The sequence below is a fragment of the Zeus faber genome, assembly GCF_960531495.2.
Source record: "Zeus faber genome assembly, chromosome: 3".
NCBI lineage: Eukaryota > Metazoa > Chordata > Actinopteri > Zeiformes > Zeidae > Zeus > Zeus faber.
Window position 1 is genome coordinate 3,663,311 of NC_137190.1, and position 22,852 is coordinate 3,686,162.

The 22,852-nt window shown below is 45.7% G+C and overlaps 2 protein-coding genes across 6 annotated transcripts in view; one reads left to right on the plus strand and one right to left on the minus strand.

Annotated features, from left to right (window-relative positions):
- sh3gl3a (SH3-domain GRB2-like 3a) overlaps positions 1-18,360 on the plus strand; it is a gene marked incomplete at its 3' end in the record, with an annotated part of 24,813 nt that extends 6,453 nt beyond the window's left edge. The window contains exons 2-11 of one of the 5 annotated variants that reach the window (XM_079997516.1): positions 13,038-13,106; positions 13,604-13,676; positions 13,829-13,972; positions 14,973-15,106; positions 15,193-15,351; positions 16,049-16,152; positions 16,729-16,838; positions 16,919-16,957; positions 17,322-17,387; positions 18,158-18,360. In XM_079997516.1, the coding sequence (XP_079853642.1) occupies positions 13,038-13,106; positions 13,604-13,676; positions 13,829-13,972; positions 14,973-15,106; positions 15,193-15,351; positions 16,049-16,152; positions 16,729-16,838; positions 16,919-16,957; positions 17,322-17,387; positions 18,158-18,360 (1,101 nt within the window). Of the gene's footprint in view, positions 1-13,037; positions 13,107-13,603; positions 13,677-13,828; positions 13,973-14,972; positions 15,107-15,192; positions 15,352-16,048; positions 16,153-16,728; positions 16,854-16,918; positions 16,958-17,321; positions 17,388-18,049 lie in introns of all 5 variants that reach the window. The other 4 variants (XM_079997518.1, XM_079997517.1, XM_079997519.1 and 1 more) reach the window with 4 other exon arrangements.
- Positions 18,361-21,272: 2,912 nt separating this feature from the next.
- gjd6 (gap junction protein delta 6) lies at positions 21,273-22,469 on the minus strand (the record flags this gene model as incomplete). Its single annotated transcript, XM_079997515.1, has 1 exon — positions 21,273-22,469. One exon carries the CDS (start codon positions 22,467-22,469, stop codon positions 21,273-21,275), a length of 1,197 nt encoding a protein of 398 aa, XP_079853641.1.
- Positions 22,470-22,852: the final 383 nt, after the last annotated feature.

Sequence of the window (22,852 nt, forward strand, 5' to 3'; positions counted from 1 at the left end):
GATATTGGATATTCTCTATTTTATTGGACATCATCTCTCACCAACAATCCCAACAAGTGGTCTGTCTGGCGTCAGGGTAATTGCATCAGTTCTGCCCAGAGCTCATAGACGAGCCGCAGAGTGATGCTAATGGACTGGAGTGCCCTGCTATCCCGCCAGCCCTCTGCCCCCTGCAAACCCTCTGGAACTGGCAATTATCTACAACACCCCTTTCACTGAACAATGTCAAAGTGGAATTTGGAGTCACTCATTCCCCTGGATAGTTTTAGTTTTAAAGTTATACTTGCTTTCAGCATCACAAGACACGTGTCAGATGCCAAGACACCAGTCAATTAATTGGAAAAATATGGACACATGTCAATAGGTCATTGATATACTATATGTCCTGTTGTATGTCTCCTCTGAGTTACTAAACTGAGGTCCTTGGTTCTGACCTTGAGAAAACCTCAGCATCTTCTGGTTTCAGACCCTGACGCTCGTCTCGCTGTGCACGCGATGTGATGTGACGTGATGTGTCAGAAAAGCCGCTTTGCTTGGGCGCCATCTTTATAACGCCGGCACTAACGAGACACAGCTCCTATCCCCTTGTACTATATTTGACACTCTGGAAGAGCCGTCATTTGATACATAATAGATATTGAGTTTCCAGTAAGTGGATGTCATCCCATGTTTGTAAATGTGAAGAAGGGAAATATAGTTTATTGGTGTATATATAACCTATAATCTAATTGGAGTTAATTGCGAGAGATCATTTGATTTCTGGTGTGTACCTATGCAGGTGTAACAGTGCCGCTTTAATCAATAGGATTTTAAACCGCTTTAAGAGACGCTGCATTCCTCAGAATGGGTTTGTTCATTTGATGAGAGCCTACACAGCAACACTGTTTTTAACAGTTTTATTTGTGCATTTTATTTATGAGAAACATTCATTTGGATAATTTAGCTTGGTAAAATAAATTGCTTTGAACGTGGATGGATGTACCCCGGACCTATCTTTTTCAAGTGAAGTTCTTGCCTCTTGGTAAAGAAGTTATTCTTTTCGCGTAGTTGCGAAAGACAACTGAACGAGCCACTACACCCGACACACTACGTACTACACACAAGGGGTGCGGGAAAAAATCAAAATCGATTTTCATCTTCCAAAAATCGATTTTTTGATTGTGATAATGTGGTTTCATGTTCTCCTAAGAACTATAAATGGTTGGTTCGCTAAATCCTACAGATGTCGACAGGTCAGTTGTGGTCACAGAAACGTGAGCCTTATCTCCACCTATCAAACACATTTTGTGCAACACACAAGATCCAAGGCCTATTTCATTTAAAAAGATCTGCACCCTTATAGCGCTGGTGACGACGGAGGCTTTCGCCACATGACGATGACATATTGCCAGATTTCACACGTGAAGTGCTTTGCACATACGATCAACCTGGCCTCTCAGCGAGCTCTGAAGCTGACCCCGATGGCACGACCGTTGGGGAGGATGTGGCAAATCACTGGATTCTTTCACCGCAGCGCCATCACAAACCATACATTGGAGCAATAAGAGCCACTACTGCAGCCACCACACCACCCCAAGTTAAAGACTGAATTTGTCTACAAGATGGAATAGTGCATTCGAAATGATAGATCAATTCCTTGAACAGCAGCCAGCCGTTTGCTCTGCTCTCCTCTCTTTCTAACTGAGAAAAGGTGGATCCGATATCTGCACACCAAACGAAACAAACGTTTCCAACGTGGAGGAAATAGCGATGGCCCTTAAACCAATGAAAGGGGCAACAAACATAATGTTGGAGGATAGAACAGCCACGTTGTCCGTGAAAGCCCCGCTGCATGCACAGCTCCACGACAACACAGAAGCAAGCTTTGGTGGTGGTGGTGGTGACGCACCACCAGAGCTCTCCAGACAGCCTCTGCCCTGGATCCCAGGTTTCAAGCAGGGCCTTTCCTCTCCCAGGATCAGCAGGACATACAGTTTACACCAAGGTGATTGCCGAGGCTGCAGCACTTGAGGTAATTCTTTATTATCATAATAATGATAAATAGAGCTGCAGGCAGCAATGCATGGGGTCCAGATGAGTCTGTGTGACGTGTTTGACGGTGTAATGTGTGTGGAAAAAGCATGACAACTAGTACAAGATAGGTGTTTCATTGAACAGCTGGCTAAAACAACAAAACAATAATCTATTGCAATGTGTTTAAACATCTTCTGACACGTAATACTTTTTTTGGTACACAAACAAGGCCGTCTTCAGATAGGTGAATTAACAACTTATTTCCCAACATTATCTGGTGCAGCCGCTGTTGCCGCTTCATCCAGGTTGATGATGATGATATTATCTCAGTATAGGTGACTGGGAACTAATAGCTTCCCTTCAGAAAACGCTTCCCTACGGCTACGAGGTCTCGCAGTAAATCGGTGAGCATGTACCCCTGTAAGTACTTGTGCAGAACAGACGTTGGCATCGTCGCTGTAACATTCCGCCATCTTTAAGTTTTAGACTGCCACTGTTTTCCTGCTATGAAGCTACGCTTACAGCGTTGACAGGTTTCTTGACCCCCCCACACTCCAGGCATGTACGCTTGTCTGTTAAATGAGTTGAGGTTAATTTACCGACTGCTTCCGACGGTCCCTCCTCTTGGAGGTTTAAACTTTGGCTTCTCTGTGGCATCTGGAACAATTATTTCCTAACACCAACACAATAAATACTTGTTCCTTTCACAATGTAATTTATAATGGTTAATGTTATAACTAACTGCAATTCAAGAAGACGTGTAATAAATTTAATTGTCTGTAATGGAATACAATCTTATGTTATAATGGCAACAAATTTGGCTTTGACTATGAAATACGTTTATTGTAGACTACGCTGAGGTTTCTCATCCAAACTAGTTATACCAATTTCTAAAAAGCCGTTTGGCTACGTAACGTCACAATGGACCTGTTACTTATGTGCCTATCCCTAACCAGCTTTGGTTAAAGGAGAATGCAGTTATATTAAACGTGACACTTGTCCACAAGGAATACTTTCACCTGATTATTCTAAAACATGATATAAGTTGCCAGTAATAGAGAAATAAAGTTATAAAGGTAATGCTCGTCCACATTCCAAACACAGCCCCGACCTCATGAGTTATCGGTCACCGGAATGAGCTGCTTCTTCCTCTTTTGTGGTATTTAACAGAGGTTGTCACTCCCAGATCTGTATCTCTGCGCTTCTCAGATGTACAGTCTGTCAGAGTTCATGTCTTACATTCCCTTCGTTAAAGTCCAATCGAATATCAAATGTCGCGCAATAGTTACGCAGTGACGGTTCTCTGTGATGACCAACAGTAGTCTGCAGTGACTCACGTGACCTTTTCCGGTATCGCTAAGAGGGGTTTTCACACTTTATTACCAACTTAAATGAAAAACGAATTAAAAAAAATATGGGTCAGGACGTTTGTGGAATGCCCTGAATTCAACAATCTATAATTCCGGCAGAGCGGCAGATACTTTGATGTAAATCTTCAGACTAGGAAGATTAACGAAAACAACGGGGTTCCTGCCTGTCGGGCTGGACTCCCAGTAATAATAATAATCATATACAATTGTAAACATTATGAATTATATTACCATAATTGTATTGCTAATAACTGATTATGCAGATTCCACATCACAAGCACAAATTAATTAATGAATTGTTACAGTATGTCTATGTCTGTGTGACAGAGAACGAGAGAATGCTGTCAATGTAATATTTTATGTTAGGGAAATGGTACTTGGCTGATACAAGATATTAAGAGTGAATTTGGAAATGGAAGAGGAGGATTATTTGTTTACCGTCTCTTCCACCGTCTTTCACTGCAGCAAGAGGTGAGGCAGGAAGAACCTGAGGACGATGCCCACTAACCCTACAGCCCTGATCCAGGTCAACGCCAGGGCCCTGCCCCCAAAAGCAGAGCATCACCTTCACTTGTGGATCTACTTGGCAAGACATTCACTCATGTCAGAGGTATCCCTAAATCAGCCCACACCAGAGCTGAGGAGGAAATGAAGTAGGATCTTGAAGCCGCCCCACACCCAGAACCATGACAGCCGGTGGAGGTCCAATGAGACTGCCTTTCCCCTCCCGGCCAAGTTAGCTGAGCGCTATCTATACATCCCTGGTGCTAGCGTTACGTCAGAGAGAGCGTTCTCCACTGCCGGGGTCACAGCACAGCGGAGCACTCTTACTGCACAACACGTGGACCAATTTCTATTTCTACAAAAGAACGTAGACATTCTCAGACAGCGATGGATAGTTAAGGACACCCCATAGTCCACATTTCAAATGTCAACCACTGACTACAGCACTTAGCAGTGAAATGTTCTTGTTTGATCTGATTACAGCACTTTGGGGGATGGCGGTCCTTGTTTAGTTCCATTTGAAGTTGCTGAGGAATTGTAGATGAAAAATGCTGCTTCCAGTTTTATCTTTGCAACGGTGTTTTTTCTTTCTGTTTGAAATGTTGCAACTTGTACCAGGGCTGCATTGCTGTTTTCAAAGGAGGAATAAAGTTCTGGTTATATCATTACATGCTCAGTACCAAGACAAACTCACCTGTTGCATCTGCAGTTTATGTGAGGAGGGTTCAAGCTCAAAAACCTGAGAAGAGGTGATCTACTGTTAAGTATATTTTGATATACTTGAAATACTTGTTATTTCCATAATTAAAGGTGAAGTACTGTATAAGTAAATCAAATTTATTCAAGGTAATATTTTTTGATTGTGTGTGTAATATTTTCTTCGTTTTGGTATTGGGATGTATTACACTTACACTTTTTCTACTGTAGTCAAATGGAAAAATGATCTACTCGAATAGAGAATCGATTTAAAATCGAATAGTTACCCCCAGAATCAAAATCGAATCGAATCGTGAGATCCACAAAGATTTCCGCGTCTACTACACACTATATCCGGCTTAAATACTTTTGCTTCATATTTACTGCACCGGTTGTCACACTTTGCACTAAAAGGCACTGGCCCCAGTAAATATAATGTCTCTGTTTACACACTGATCTGTCTGCGTCATCTTCCTTTCTGCAGACTGAAACTCAGAACACAATCCCGCCCAGAGGGGTGCACACACACACACACACACACACACACACACACACACACACGCACACACACACACACACACACGCACGCACGGGCACACACAAGCAGACTGAAAGCTGTTGTTCTGCTGTATAGTCACACAGCTCGGTGTGTGTGTGCATGTGTGTGTGTGTGTGTGTGTGCGTATGTGTGTGTGTGCGCGCGTGTGTGTGTGTGTGTGTGTGTGCACTGTAAACAGTTAAAGAAAGGAGGCTTTCATGGCGTTATCAAACCGTGAAAATACAGTGACAGTGAGTGCAACGTGAAACCAGCAATCCATTCTGTTGGTCCTATCGATGCACATCGCTATCCATGGACACACACACACTGACACACACACACACATACACACACTCTAACACACACACAGTCAGATCGAGCAGTCTTATGGATTTCTTGTGGAATTCATGGAAGCTGCAGAATGCACAGTGAGTAATCTGTGTCCAAGGCGACGTCTCCACTACCCTAAACAAATCCAATATCTATGCCTCTTTCTCTCTTTCCCTCCCCCTCTATCTCCCCCCCCCTCTATCTCTCTCTCCTTTCTCTCTTCATCTATCTCGTGGGGGAAAAGGCAGATGATAGCTCAGGGAGGCTATCGCTGTTTCCTCAGCTCAGTTATTTCACCTCAGGCATTTGTTCTTGTGAAACTTTTTTTTTTTTTGTCCGTTTCAATCGTATTACATCATACTCATATTACATATGACGGACTATGTTATTACACAGACCCACGCAGCAGTGCTCCACTGAGTTCTCGAGGCTTCCAGCTCGGTTTTTCGAAGGTCCGCTCGTCCCGCAGAGCAGACCGTGTGCTTCCACTCCGTCCATGGAGAAGTCGGAGAGAGAATGTGCTAATGAGTCGACAAACAGGGAAATGCGATGTGATGTGTTGCCGTTCCTGTTGAGGTTCTGCATTTTCTCAACCTCCAATGCTCTTTCTCTTTCACTGATAAAATCCATTGCATTGGAGTTTATTGGATCAACTTAAAATAAATGCTTTAATTTGTTAAAGCTGTATTTTTTTTAGGTTTTCTCAACTTGAAATGTGCATTTTTATTTCTCAATTTTAAGTTGAGAGCACTTAAATATAGATATAGATACAGGATATTGATTTTTATAAATGCAAGCAATTTGTTTTCATTGATCCAATGACAATTTTTTTTCCCAGCATGCAGGTTTAATGCAGTAAGCTGTACCAAAATAGGTACAGTACACAGTATAGCCCAGTAGAACAGTGCACAGTACAGTACACAGTACTGTGCACAGTACAGTGCATTGTACAGTACACGGTAGAGTAAACAGTACAGTGCATGGTACAGTACATGGTACAGTACACGGTACAGTAGAGTGCATGGTTCCGTACACAGTACAGTACACAGTACAGTACACAGTATAGTGCACAGTACTTTACACAGTACAATACACAGTACAGTGCACGGTACAGTACATGGTACAGTACACGGTACAGTGCATGGTACAATAAACAGTACTGTGTACAGTACATGGTACAGTGCATGGTACAGTACACAATACAGTGCAAGGTGCAGTGCACAGTACAGTACACAGTACAGTACAGTGCACAGTACAGAACCCTGATGCATCCTGCTGGAATCCTCCTACGTGTCAGGACTCATTTCTACTCCTTCCCCTTCAGCGTTTCTCAGCCTCCGGCACACAAACTGAATCTAATCTCCTCTGTGTTGTGTTGTATATGAAGTTACAACAATGGCTCCTAACAACGTCTCCGTTTGCGGCGTCTTCTTTGTATTTCTCACAAAGACCTTGTCCCTCGAGAGTAATCACCTTGTGTAGTGTTTCATGGAGATTTATCTCCTAACGGGAGCTGTTTTGCCTGTTTTACACCCTGACTGAGCTAGAGGACAGGTCATACCAACCACCCCCCAAGCCTTGTAACCACGGATGCACAATGTTGAATTTCTTACTAGTATCCGGTCATTTTCAGTAATAGCCATTTCCACCATTTCCACCACGCATCCTCCCACCATTGTTTAACTGGTGTAAGTTGTTTCAGTGTGTGTAAACATATAAATACCTAGAAATACCAGAATAATGTAAGAATCACTTAATGCTGTTGGTTTTGTACAACTGTGAAATATGAGTATTAATTAAGTAATTCCTTTTGCTGGTCCAAAGTTATATACTCTAAGCCTGGTTTAAGGTGCTGTATGACCTGCGATCACAACCAGTATGCGGGTCTGATATACTGTATACGTGAAAGCCCAATGTTAACCAACATAGCACTATTTCCCTAGAGTGTTAGTGTGTGTGTGTGTGTGTGTGTGTGTGTGTGTGTGTGTGTGTGTGTGTGTGTGTGTGTGTGTGTGTGTGTGTGTGTGTGCGTGTGCGTGTGCATGTGCGTACGTGTGTACGTGCACTACAGAGGAAGGAACAGAGTTTTTGCAGAAAGTATTGTGCCGGATCACAGGAAAACCTCCTCCAGGGCTGATGCGACAGAACACGGCGATCTCTGTCGAACAATGCAGCACAGTGAATAATCCACCAACAATAGGCAGAGATTTATTTCACCGACCGCGCCTTTGATGCCGGAGGAGAAGTGATGACAGTTTGAAGCTGCAGCTTTTGGTTTCACTTCCCCGTGTGTCCAGAACCCCAACGGCATCAACGACAACCGAGTGATTCCACTTTGGAAAGCGTCGGTGCCCTCAGTCCAGCGTTAGGGATAATTGCAGCTGTGACGGCGGCGTGGCGCTGTGTCCATCTGGGTGGGGAGCAGGGTTTCTGCCCTGTTATCTGCTGGGACCACACCAGTCATTGGCCGGTGCAGCTGGACCCCAGCTGCGCCCGGGAACGCAGCTGTCCTTTTGTTTCTCTGTCCAATTTAGGTAACAGTTCCTCTTACGAACATGTCGGCGTCATCAGCGTAAAGCTGCGTCCACACTGAGCCGGTTCCACATGGTGGTGACAGTTCTTTCTCGCAGTCTGGTTTTGCTGACACCGTGTCTCGTCTGTCGGCGACGCCGTCTTTAATGCTCCATGTTTTCCCGTTAAAACTCACTGAGAGCTCTGTCCAGTGTCCGGCTGCGGTTCATCTCAACTCTTGCCGCACTGTCCTAGAAAAAAGTCCTCGAAAAAGGCAGATTGAGCTGGTTTGCAGGGGCTCAACATGCTAATTTTACCCGTTCTCTGACCCACTTGTTGTGCATGTCGCTCTGATTGCCGTGTGCAGGGTTCAGACTTCCGACTCTGATTAGAGGCCGTCTCAACATCCCCGTGCACGCTGTGATGGGGCGAGGAATATAGAGGAAGAATGCCCGCTAAACATATATGGGTTTTATACCCTATATGGGATCTCGGATTTCCACTTTAGACATGAGCATAAAGAGCAATTTATGTTTTTATAAAAAGCACTCCCCGTATGACAAATGTTATGCTTATTCACATTATTATGAATCTTTCCAAAAGTCAAACCAACCTGGCGTAGTTAAGGCTGTGTCTCTTGTAGTTTTTATACTCGCCTTTCCTCTCTCCTCCTCTCCTCTCCTCTCCTCTCCTCCCCACTCCCTTCCTCTCCTCTCCCCTCCTCTCCCTTCCTCTTCTCTCCTCTCCTCTCCTCTCCTCTCCTCTCCTCTCCCTTCCTCTTCTCTCCTCTCCTCTCCTCTCCTCTCCTCTCCTCCTCTCCTCTCCTCTCCTCTCCACCTCTCCTCTCCTCTCCTCTCCTCCCCTCCTCTCCTCTCCTCTCCTCTCCACTTTCCTCTCCTATCCTCTGCTCTCTCCTCCCCTCCTCTCCTCTCCACCTCTCCTTTCCTCTCCTCCCCTCTTCTCCTCCTCTCCTCTCTCCTCCTCTCCTCTCCTCTCCTCTCCTCTCCTCCCCACTCCCTTCCTCTCCTCTCCCCTCCTCTCCCTTCCTCTTCTCTCCTCTCCTCTCCTCTCCTCTCCTCTCCTCTCCTCTCCCTTCCTCTTCTCTCCTCTCCTCTCCTCTCCTCTCCTCCTCTCCTCTCCTCTCCTCTCCACCTCTCCTCTTCTCTCCTCTCCTCCTCTCCTCTCCTCTCCTCTCCACTTTCCTCTCCTATCCTCTGCTCTCTCCTCCCCTCCTCTCCTCTCCACCTCTCCTTTCCTCTCCTCCCCTCTTCTCCTCCTCTCCTCTCCTCTCCTCTCCTCTCCTCTCCCCTCCCTTTCCCCTCCTTCTCAGTGAGTCTCACTTATAGACCTGTCTACTTTGCTTTTTCACTTTGCTCTGTCGATGCCAACCCTGCAGTTAGAAAGGAAGCTCCAGGACTGCATTTTAATTCCAGGCTCATTGGATCACAGAGTGTTTTGTTTGCGCTCATCTCAGATCTCCCCGCTGACCCCGGTGACTTGTGTGGGCAGAGGTCGACGTGGTTTCTGATCAGCAGCAGCTGTCGGAGCGATGACTGTTTGATGGGCGAGGGAAGATGTACTTCCTGTGTTGGAACGATTATGGGATGGTGACGCCTTAGTCGGATGCCCCGCGGTTCTCTCGCTGTCCCTGTGACACCTGTCCTCCAACCTGTGGAGTGGGAAGGTTCTGCGCAGGATGCGTATAGCGATGCAGAACATGCTGAGTGACAGCACTGCCCGGCTCCCAACACAAACACTAAATCTCACATTTTTTCTCCTTTATTGTATCTCAACACATCGTTACGACATTTATTAAAAGTCAATAAATCAAGTACTGAAAATAATCTTTTCAGTCTTCAGGTCTTCCTTGGTCACATCATACAGTAACTCAAAAATGCGATGTGAGTCTTCAGAAAGTACACTGGAGTGAGTACTTGGTAGTCTTACAGGAAAACTCTGATATTGTTTCACCAAGACCTTAATTTTTTGATTATCGGAGTCAGCCCAAGTTATTGACACCAGAAATTGACACAGTGCTGAGAGAACAGCTCCAGCTGCAGCTGCTTACTAACTGGAGTATGGAGTACAATGGGGAGATTCCCCCCGATGATGGAAAAAAAATGGTTTAGGACAGTGGTTCCTAAACTTTTTACAATCCGGTACCCCTTCACACATTCAACCTCCAGCTGCGTACCCCCTCTACAGGGCCAGCCCTAGCCATTTTGACACTCTAGGCAAACTGTCGCTGGGGGGGGGGGGGGTGTCCTGAAAGAGTTGGTATCTGTGACAGAAAAAAATGGCATCTGTGTATATTCAAAACCCTTCATCCTGAGGGACTACAGCTAAAGCCAGTGTCATCCTTCATTTTCAACCCTGCCTTGTACCAATGTAAAAGGTACAGGGTCTTGAATTTGTACGTTTCGTCACCGGGCATCTTCACGGTTACCGGCGCTAAACTGCATAAGTATTATTAAGAGATCGCCGTCCAATCCTCGTCATACGCGACGTGACGTACATTCACAGAGCAGGCACCGATGACGCGGGTGACTGGTGTGTTCCAGGAGGACTGGAAGCTGCGGACCTGGCCTCTCGGTGTCTGCTGTCGCCGCGTTATTCAAGCTGCTAATTGAGGCTGTTTTTAGCCGAGCAGGGTCGGATGTGGCGGGGTCGAATTAATTCCGCCGCCGCCACTATATTTAATGTGCTGCTTCTGCACGTCAGAGGGCCAGGGTTCACACCGAGTCTCGGAAGTTTTGAATGAGATATGATAAGATAAGGAAACAGGTGACAGAACAGTGTAAGTCAGAGAAGAAGAAAAACAATTACATACTTTTATGTAGTTATACAGAGAGTGGCACTATGTGGAGTTACACTAAAGTACAATGTTGTGTATTATACAGCAGAATAGAGGTGCAACAAGTTTGAGAGAAGAGCTGGAAGAGAACCTGAATTTCTCTTCATTTTGCATGTGCCAAACCTGTAACGTGCATGTTAAGGGTACTCTAAGGGCTCTAGATGAGAGGCAACCTGCCGTCTAAGGGTTTTATCGTTTGGAGTGGTTTCAGAATTATTTAAATTAAGGCTTTCAAACGTCCGTCCCTCACAGGCAGAGACGAGTGAGATTTCTATGCTCCGTGCATCCTCCAGCGGGCGGAACACATCAGAGTCAGTGATGGTGGTGCACATTACACCTCATCATCACATCCCTGTAATCATCCTTTCACTGCTCGTCCCTGGATGTCGGCACGGCGTCACTTTTCAGTTGCTCTGTTGGCTCCAAAGGACGTCACGCATCCAGGCTCATGTACTCTTCACGTGTCTATTAACCCGTCTGAATTGCGGTGACTTCCTTCACCTTGGAGAACTTTTATTCCGCAGGCCGCGGAAAGCTGTTTCACATCAAGAGAGACAGCGATTCAACAAAGGTCGATTTTGTCTGAGTTTATTCTATTTGCAGAGAGATAGAGTAAGTGTTTTAGGACATGCAGTTCATTAGTATACAGTATAATATAGTGGTGGATTTAGTCACAATTTATATTTCAACCAATATTGGACGCTTAGGAAACATTTGCCTCAAATCACCCAAGGCCTCACGACCCCCCTGCAGTCACTCAGTGATCGAGAGCTGTGATTCTCAACGTGGGGTCTGGAGTGCCCGAGGGGTCCATCAAGAGCTTCCAGGGGGTCCCCAGGTAGTGAGTCCCAACTCCAGACCGATGCTGGTCCCTAAGGACCGACACCAAAGCGCTGCAAGTCAAAATAAATCATGGGTTAGAATTTGACATCACTGTAATGTCTGTTGAGGCTTTATTTTATGTCTGGTAATGAGGTTATCTTTTGCACAGGTTGGCTTGTCTGTTTGGTTTTGAACAAAATACAAGATTTCATGGGGATTGGCAGTGAACACAATATTTCACATTAAAAATAAATTAAGGTGAAAGTTTATGTCGCATGTAACGTATGGGATAATAACTCATATATATACATGTTGATATTCTGCACTGGTTCTGCCATAAACAGAGCCTCTGACTCAGGTCCTGAAGGAACATAAAATTCTGAATGGCCTTCAGCCCTCTAATGTCTGACTCAGCGCTTTGGGTGAATGCACAGAACTTTAATCTTCTTAAAGTCCCCAAAGTTCCACACGCGTTGAGTTTGACACACTTCTTACAAACACAGAAAGTGTCAAGTGACTCTAGTCTGCAGCTTCATTTTTTATGGTCCCAAAGTTTCAGTTCAGGAGGAGTGATGACATTTTTGAAGACTAGTTTTCAATTCAAAGGGACGTTCATATCATATTTACATATGTTTACTGACTGTGAACTGAATTTTCTATTTTGGTTAACTTTTGCTAGATTTGGCGTCTATTTGAAATTCCCTTATCCAAAGCCCCTTAACATTCCAAACTGTAAGTGACATAAGTATCTCTTAATACATTCCCAAATGGAACTCTCCTCACAGACTGTTTCCCACTGCTCCACACCCAGGTTGCTGATATACTGCATGAATAATAATAATAATAACAATAACAATAATAATAATAAAAATTAGAACAATAATAATAATAATAATAATAATAACAATAATAACAATAATTACAATAATTACAATAATAACACTCAATATAGAGACAATGTTCATAACACACTGTTTGTAAAAATATGACACTTTAAATAAGACACTTTAAAAAGGACACATTGAGACTCACTGAGACTCTGGGTTGAGTGGGTGTGAAGCAGCTCTGCTGTGCACGAGTCTGTGCACTGGTTGGCGTTGTGCTTCCTGGGGATCTCCCACTGGGTCTCACAGCAACACAGTTAAAAAAACGCTCTATCATTGTTGTTATTTTATTGTGAGAAGAATAGGAGATACGTACTGCACATGTATTCCTCCTGCAAAGTGGGAAAAACAGATCAAGCAGAGCGGCTCATGAGGCTCTGAAACACCCCAGTGAGCGTTTCCTTCTCTAATATTCAGGTTTTTCTCTTCTGTTCATCGCTACCTCTACCATCTCATTGCATCCCTCCAAACTCCATCTATCCTTCCTTTTTTCTCTATCTCTCCTCCATGTACAGCTGTTGAGTGAAAAGATTATTGGGGCTGAAGGGACGAAGTTGGATGAAGATTTCATGGAGATGGAGCGGGTGAGTTTGATTTAGCATCTGAAACCTGCCAGGTCTGGGACATGAACACTGATGTGGCAGGATTCAAATATTACAATGGAAAATAAAAAAAACGTCTTTCAGAAGGTTTTAAAAAAAGATGAGAGAACATGAGTGCATGGATTCCAGACAGGGTAAAGTAGAAATACTTTTCTTTAAGTTTTGTTTAAGAGAGGAATAGAGAAGTAGAAATGCAATGCTTACTGAGGTGAACTCGTGGAGGCACCGTAATGCCATTAAAAATGAGTGAAGGAATTCCTGACGACTCAGCACATAATGCAAAGACCGCTTAAAAATACCAGATCAAAAACTGCTATGCCGCAGAGCAATAATTCAAGAGAAATAATCAATTGAACTCATTCGCTGAGGAATGATTTAGTCAAAATGTTATATGACCCAAAGCTGAGTATACTTATATATTTTTTTTAAGTCTATTTGAAAATACATTTAAATGAAAGCTTCTTGTCTTACTCCTGCAGAAAATTGAAGTCACCAACAAGTCTGTGTTAGACCTTTTGTCCAGAACCACAGAATACCTGCAGCCGAACCCAGGTAAAGCGCTGGAGCAGACCCCGCCCCAGCGGCTCCAGCCGGTTGCTGACATTTTAAACACAGTAAATGTCACTGAATTGGTGTTCTTCCCTGATATTTAGTATTAGTTCTTTGTTGTATTTTCAGTATTTGTTGTGCTTTCCGGGTTGCAGCCTCCAGAGCGAAGCTGGGCATGCTGACCACGGTGTCCAAGATTCGGGGGCAGGTGAAGACCACCGGCTACCCCCAGACCGAGGGTCTGCTGGGGGACTGCATGCTGCGCTATGGCCACGACCTGGGGGACGAGTCGGCCTTCGGTACCGAAGCAGCACGCACACCAATATGTATACGCACCAATACACCCATGTGTACGAGTTGACTCAAGCGTGGTTCGCAACCTGAGGTGCCAGACCCCCACAGGGAGAGGCCAGTGATATCAGGGGGTCGCACGATTTGAGGGAAACGTTTCCTCATAGTCAAATATCTGTTGAAGAAATTGTTGAAATTTAGTTAAAATCCATACTATACTGTATGTTCTAATGTATTGTTCATCCTAAAAACCTTGCTCTATCTACCATAGAAATTCAGACAAAAACCACCAGCCGCTAATGAATACATGTGGGAAAACAATTTAAATAGAGGTTGTCATATTAAATCGGGTTTGATATCAGGGGTCTCTATAGGGCCTGTTTCTTTAATTTTGTTTTGTTTATATTTTTTCTCCTGCACATTAGTGAATTCCCATGTAATCCTGTCAGAAATAGCTCTCTTATCATCTGTTTAATTCAGTTTCATATTTTGAAAACATGAAGTACATTTGTGCGGATTGATTAAGGATTGTGATTTGAAAGAATTATTTCAGGCCAGATTTATCAATATATTATCACCATGTAGCGGGCCACATTAAATTGTCTTGCGGGCCAGATGTGGCCTCCGGGCCTGTAGTTTGAAACCACTCCTATACGGAGTTGGGAACTTTGGGCCTCAATTATGAATTCCCATTAAAGAAGCTTTGATCAAGACAGTTGAGCTGGAAAGCTGCTCGCCGATATATACTGGGCGTGGTTTATTTTCTTCAATCTTTAATACAACTTTCTGTAGTATCAGATGATATCCATCAAATGCCTGCAGTGCTCTAGTTGACCTCACTCCTGCCCCCTGCTGGTGAAAGAAATAACAGTAAAAACATGGAATCTTATTTTAAGATCATTTTTTCTCTTTACTGTTAATGGTCGAGCCGTTGACGGAACATTCTGTCTAAACGACTCGTGGAATAGACTGAACTGTCTTTTCATATTTCCGTCTCGCTGTCCGCAGGGTGTGCGCTGGTGGACATGGGAGAAGCCATGAGGCAGATGGCCGATGTCAAAGACGCTCTGGACATAAACGTCAAACAGAACTTCATCGATCCGCTGCAGAACCTGCAGGAAAAGGACCTCAAGGAGATCACGGTGCGGCACAGCGACTCTCAGAACCCGGAGGTTTCATAAAAGGTGATAAAAAGGTCAATAAAACTGATATTTCCTTCCCTTTTCAGCACCACCTGAAGAAGCTGGAGGGAAGGCGTCTGGACTTCGACTACAAGAAGAAGCGCCAGGGGAAGATTGCCGACGAGGAGATCCGCCAGGCGGTGGAGAAGTTCGAGGAGAGCAAAGACCTGGCGGAGAGGAGCATGTACAACTTCCTGGAGAACGACGTGAGGCTCCGACGCTACATCACAACTCAGTTCTGAATGTTGTGTCGCAGCTGCGAAGCAAAGGGCACCAACCTCACATTACAGGAGTATACCGCTGTAGCTTTGACTTGAAACAATACCTGGAAATTCCCATCTTCAACTGCAAATGCCCATAGCTGTACACTCTATAGGGTTACTCAACAGTATTCTGTGATACAAGATTCAAATCTGTGAATTTGAACATCTTGCTGTTGAGTAATTCAGTCATTTTGGTCCAAGTAAACATCTACATGGCTTTCATAAGGGTGAATTATATTTTTCTCAGAGTCCCTTCGGGTGTTTTCATATTATTAAAGCATTAATTATGTAGAACTTGAGACGCAGAACCAAGTTTATGGGAGACAGGGGAAATCAAAGTTATAGCCATATTGACCCTAAATGGTAATGTGGCCATGAATTAGGTTTTATTTAAATTCAAACTCTTCAACAAGGTCTGTGACAACTTTTTCAAAGTCCAGTAAAAAAACAGTTTAAGCCTTTTTGGGTTTATGTTCATGTGATGATAGGACTGTTCATACGACAATCCACCATTTTAACACGGCCTAAAGAGTGACATATTAGTGACTGATGCTTGATATTTTCAATTCAACATGACATTATAGTGTGTGTGTGTGTGTGTGTGTGTGTGTGTGCGCGCACGCGCGGGCGGGGCTACCAGGTGGAGCAGGTGAGCCAGCTGTCTGCGCTGATCGAGGCGGCACTAGAATTCCATCGACAATCCTCTGAAATCCTGGAAGACCTGAGCACAAAGCTGCAAAACAGGTGAATATTTTGACACCTCGGGGCGGGGTCAGAGACGACGGAGCAACACCCGGGACTCAAGGTTCAAGGTCTTTAAATTCAGACAATAACACACGTGTGGATCCAAACAGCAAAGGAGGGATGACTTTGCAGGAGGAATACATCCACTTATCTACTTTTTTTTTCCACAGTAGTAGTAACAATAATAATGATAATAATGATAATGATAATAATAATAAAAACAATAATAATAATAATAATTATTATTATTTTTATTATTATTATTATTCTTATTACAGAAAACATTAAATAAAATCAGATATTATCTAAAAAGGCTGGAAAAAAAAGAATGGAGTAAATATACAGATTAAATACTTAAAGGTTTAAAAACAATTTGACAATTGAAGAAAAATATGAAATAAAATATTTTTTTATATAAAATATAGTGATAACATTTTTAAGAGATAATAAAAAAGACACCTCAGGCACTCATGTCTTCCACATAACAGTACATTTTAAGACATTTTTAAAAGCAGACACTCTCTCAGGTCCCGAAGGAAGAGGCTCTGATCTCTGACCTCTGACTTCTCCTTCCAGGATATCGACAGCCAGCAGCCGCCCCAAGCGCGAGTTCAAACCAAAGTCCATCATGACCTGCGACGGCAGCCAACACAACGGGCTGTACGGCTCCTCGCTCAAATCCACAGGTACACACTTGGTTGGTACACACTTAGTTATTCATGAGTTATCTTATCTGTTCTGACTCCATCCTTTCTGTCTCCTACAGATATCCAGATCAACCACACGGTCAATGAGAACGGCAAAAGTAGGTGTACTTTACCTTTCGCTGTTAATGTTTCTGTTCTGTATACATGATGTGCTTCTGCTGCTGTGTGTGTGTGTGTGTGTGTGTGTGTGTGTGTGTGTGTGTGTGTGTGTGTGTGTGTGTGTGTGTGTGTGTGTGTGTGTGTGTGAGAAATGGTTTCAGGGTTGTGTTTGCTGCCCTCTGGTGGTCAACACTCAAAAGCTTCTGAATTATGAACTCCACATGGGGCGTGGTCTGAGGATATTCTGCCATACTGTGTGTGTGTGTGTGTGTGTGTGTGTGTGTGTGTGTGTGTGTGTGTGTGTGTGTGTGTGTGTGCGCGCTCAGCCTCATCTCCATTCCCATGTGCGCTCATCTCTCACAGTTGATCATCACATCACCTCAGTCCCTCTGTCCTGGCCTGAGAGCCCAACACACTGCAGCAGGCCCCGTGAGTAACACACACACACACACACACACACACACACACACACACACACACACACACACACACATATACACACAGGGCTGTTTGGGCCTATTGGTTAGAAGTAAGTAACACTTAACACCCTGTGTTACCAAGCGAGAAAGAGACAGAAAGTGGCCAAAAGGAAGTGCAAAATGAACTCTGGTCAACTGGCGAGTTTCACAAAATCTCAAACAACTGCCTTTCCAGGGAATATTCTTTTTTTTTGCTCATTTATATAAATACTCCATACCAGGGATGAAGTAACTCGGTGTTACTATCACAGCATCTTGGAGCAGGTGCCACGGTCAATCAGCCTCGCCACTTCCTTATGGAATGTGGGCTCTGAAAACATTCCCACAGACTCAGGTTCAGACGCCGGTGGTCCTACTGGGTGATGGAGCTAGACAGATCAGCCACACTGATCCTGGGACCGATTACCTAGACCCAGGACAGGTGTGGCTGCTCAAACCACACCGCCCCCGCACCACAACATGTATAGATGGTTAAACAGCTGAGGTTCGTAACATGAGTTGTGGCTCTGCTCCATTGAGGTGTAACCATGGACCACTCCTGTTCAGGTAACTTCCTGCCGCTGCACAGAAACAGCTCAGTCAAACAAACACAATGAATGTTCTCTTTAGTAGCGTCTCCGGGGGGAGCCTCCTCGCGGCGCATCCCCCACTGGGCACCAGCCTGTAAGCTTCCTCATCCGGTTTCCCTCCGTCAAACCTCTGAATCTCCTCCTGCCGCAGGGTCGGAGCTGCCCGACCAGCCCAGCTGCCGCTCGCTCTACAACTTCGAGCCGGAGAATGAGGGCGAGCTGGGCTTCAAGGAGGGCGACCTCATCATCCTCACCAACCAGATCGACGAGAACTGGTACGAGGGCATGATCCACGGCGAGTCGGGCTTCTTCCCCATCAACTACGTGGAGGTGATCGTGCCGCTGCCCCAGTGAGCGTCGGGGCCCACCACGGACCCGTGGCGAAGGAAGCCGAATTATTATTATCATCATCGTGATTATCGGTCGAGAGTCGAGAGCTGTTGGGCTTTTTACGTCGCCGCCCGGATCCGCCTGGAGAAGATGCTGGAGCCGCAGTGCCGGCCAGCGCTCGTTTGGTCGGCCCGCCGTCAGGGCCGACCCTGTCCACCCGACCGTCATCGGCGTCTCGGCCCTCCAGAACCCCCAGAAGCCCCGAGGCTGCGGCAACTTCCCCAAGCCCACGCGTTGCTTCGAGTCCACCGCTAAGACATCCAGAGAGTGCTGTTTGCTCCAGCCCGTAAAAAAAAAATATTATCACATTGTCACCGCATCGAAGCATTTCAGGGGCAGGTTTTGGGTTAGGGTTGTGTTCTCCGGTTTTCTTCAGGTTCCTCAGGACTCGACGAGGAGGTTCTGCGTTCATTGTCCTTGTATTTAAATCACTGTTCAGATGTTTTCACAGATGTGTTCAAGCCACAGCTGATGTGTTGTTGATGCCTGGTTTATAAATGAAGACTAACTTAGGACTTGGGAATTCCTTGTTCCAAAGAGGCCCTGGCAGCTCTGGCAGCTCTGGCAGCTCTGGCGCTGACCGTTCAGTATCCAAGTATCTACATCCTACAAGTCTTAATTCAGAGGAATAAAAAGCAGCTTACACATTTAGACTAAACAGGAGTCGTGGCTCTGACGTGAGGGACCTGGCACTTTGTGTTTCATCGTCGTGTTACTCCCCCCCTCTCTCTCTCTCTAGTCTCCCCCGTCTCAACCCCTGCCCCCCCGGTGAAAACAGACTCTGCCTGTCTGCCTGCTGTGCTCTTAAGTGTTGTCCCAACACGTTTTATCTTTATTTCCTAAAGACGGAGCTCTCTGAATGTCCCTCTCTCTGTGTTTACAAGCTCTGACTCCTCGTGACGTGCCTCATGCTGCGGTCCGCTCCGACCCCGGGACCAAACCCCAAACACTTTGACAGGCTTTGTCGTCGTTTGGGGCAAAAAAACCGAAAATGAAATGTTGTCTGTGTTGCACTGAAGCTTTAGAATCTACCTAGCACACACTTCTGGACACGCACCCAGTTTAGTTTCCTCTTTTAGCGTTTGCACTTTCTGTGTTATTGGCGATGGGGTGGAAATCCCACCGGCGTATCGGATATATGATTGTCTTGGTAGAAACATAGATATATAGATATTATATATATAAATATATATATACTGTATATATGACCTCAGACCTCCTTTTTTTGTATGGTAGAATACCAGAACTGTTGAAACAACTCCGTAACATCCAAGCATTGTAATTGAGATTGAAGAAAATAAACAAAGTCGAAGCTCCTCATTTTTATTGAATCAGGTGGAGATCCAGGATGTGTAGGTTAAACATCTTAAAATAATACTGTTAATAGCTGAAAGAACACACGGTGTGACTTAAGTGGCAAGATAAGTGGTTTGGTGCCGCTGATAAACTCGTGGTTCTATCGGCGCCTGTGATGGCTCCCGACTTCCCGCTAATAACCATGTTCTGGAAATAGAAGTGGTGCATTAGTGCATTACATTTAAAGCCACTGAACTGGAGCCCAAGGAGCATACGTGAGCGGTCCGGTGGCCATTCCAAAAGCTTTCAGGTCGGGGTTTTTTTGCTTGTGTTTCCGGGCGTGCACTTGTTTTCCACAGAGTTGCCGATCAATCGAACAGACTTCACTCGGTCGCTCGAAGCCTAAACGTCCGATGTGAGTGTTTCTACCAAAATGTACTGGATGTACCACAGGCTCCTTTTTAGTTTGTTGTCTTTCATACGTGGACCAACCGTTCTTTTACACTCTGAGTTAGAACAATAGTGGGAAAGTAGGTTAAAGATGTTATCTATTAGAAGCCGTTGTTGTCTTGCAGTCGCAGTAAACAAATGTTGCATGAGGAGGATGAGGATGATTTGTTTTATGATTCTTTTATTTTTATTATCGTCTTGGTTTGACCAAGAAAGCTTGAGCGCCGTCCGCACAAGGTGCTTTCCAGTTCCCAGTCACAGTTCCCAGTTTAAAAACCACATTGTTCTTCCCAATGATTGTGTGTTCAGTCTTATTTTTGAAAGCCGATGGGGAGGTAATTCACTGTTTTTATGAGCGCTGCATAGTTTGACATGATGTCACAGATGTTATAAGCGCTGAGATTTCCACGTGCAGCCCCCGGCGCCTGGTGTGCTTTCAAAACAGATTTAAGACTAAACTCACATTTAGCACTTGATGGTTTTTAATTTGTTTTATAGTCGGTTTTTGACCTCGATGTGAACAAAACCTAATTTTTGATAACACTTGATCCAGATCCTCTCTCCCTCAACACTGTACCTCTGTCTGTTTACCTTTTCAGGTCTGAAAAAGTCTTTTCTCAGTATTTTTTATTACAACCACACATTTCCATGTTTTCTTTTTTTGTTTTCTGTAGAATAATTTATACAAAAAATGTGTTTTATAGATGTTGTAAATGAATATATTGATAAATATATTGCATAAATAAATGACAAGCAAATGTTGAGCCATATTCTATGTGTTGGCTTTCATTTTTGTGCCTTTCTGATGTTAAATTATAATATTTTTGTTTTTCTCTGAACTCAACTCTATCTACACACCCTTGGTTGAGCAGAAGTATTCCATTTACTGTCATCACGAAAAAAATCAGACCCAAGATTATGTTTTGGATTTTGTCTTTACAACCATGGTGAAATAATCACTAACCACAAAATTAACAAGTGAGACACAAATTCATGAATCTTTTTAGGTGCAATACTCCTCAAGCAATACACTTTACTGGTATTTCTTTGGAAGCAATATATGTATCTTGGGAGTTATAATTCTATTGCTGTAGCGTAGTTTGGTTATTCAGTTCGTTTTTCCTCCAGGCTCAGATCCAGACCTCCGCGCTGCGCTGCTTGGACCCCCTTCTCTCCCTCTTCCCCTTCAGCGGCTGCCTCTCCCCCCTCTGGAAGTCCGGTCTCTTAGGGAGCTCCAGCCGGGTCTCGATCCCTCGCTGGGGCTCCTTCAACAGCGTGCAGTTACCTGCGCAGGTCCAGTCCGGCTGGTGGTCCACCACCAGGTCCAAGGTGGGCAGAGACCTGGTGCTGGTCAAGTCCCTGAAGCCCAGCGAGGAGGCGAGCGAAGGGCTGTCTGGAGGGAAGGTCTCGTAACCCTCCCTCCTGCCCACACGGACCAGGCTGATGGACCCCTGCTCCCTCAGCGTGACGGCCCTGCGGATCTTCTTCCAGCCCAGGTGGTTCAGCTCCAGCAGGTTGAGCAGGATGCAGAAGACGCCCACGCAGAACATGAAGAGCAGGAAGATGGTCTTCTCCGTGGGTCTGGAGACGTAGCAGTCCACCGGCTGGGTGCAGGGGGCCGTGGAGCACAGGAAGTGCACCGGGACCTGGAACCCGAACAGCATCCACTGGGCCAGAACGAAGCCCACCTCCAGAACTACTCGCAAGAATACGTGGAAGACGTAGCACTTAGACAGAACTCCCCCGGAACCGCCGGGACCATCCCCACGACCCTCCCTGTGCTCCTGAGGTCGGGCCTGGGACAAGGACGCCACATTGTTAGGGTTGGGGTTTCCCTTCTGGAGGCCACCGCCGGCCACGCCCTCCAGCACATCGACCAGACTGTGGCCCAGGTGCTTGTGGGAGCGAATGGAGCAGCTGTCCGAGTCGCAGCTCCGGTCGTAGGCCTCCCGCCCCCTGTCACGGCCCGCCTGTCCCTGGTCCGGCCCGGGGCCCCAGCCCTGGCCCCCGTTCTGCGGCAGCTTAGACAGGTTGTGCCAGGTGTAGACGATAAAGCAGAGCGACGGCGTGGAGACGCTGATGATGTGGAAGACCCAGAAGCGTGGCTGGGAGATGGGGGCGAAGGAGTCGTAGCACACGGTGGAGCATCCCGGCTGCAGCGTGTTGCACACAAACATCTCCTGCTCGTCCGCGTACACGTCCTCCGTAGCCACCGCGACGATGAGCAGGCGGAAGATGACCATGACGGTGAGCCAGAGGCGCCCGATCATGGTGGAGTGTTGATGGACAGCGTCTAGGAGCCGTTTGAGCAGGGTCCACTCCGTCATGGCGGCCTGCGGTGGCCGGCTGCCTCGGGCAGGTACAAAGTTCCTGGAGAGGAGCAGGCTGCTGAGAGAAGATCCACCTCTCCGCCTCCCCTCTGAGCCCGGCCTGAAAAGCACCGAGCGCAACCTGCTGCCCAGCGGACCTCAACGCCTCTCGTCTGGGCCCCCGGACTCCTTTGGCTTTTCTTCGGAACCGAAACCTCCTCTGGTGCGGTCACTGAAGCCTCCCGGAGCCCCAGAGCCTCAGCGCCCGGTGGATGCCTCCGCTCTGCATCCCTGGCTCCGGTCCGGCCTCCGCTCTGACTGGTTGGCAGTCCTCAGCCCAGCTCGGCTACAGTCTGAGCTGTGAGGTCTGGCGAGAGAAGAGCCTCCCATCCTCCATAGAT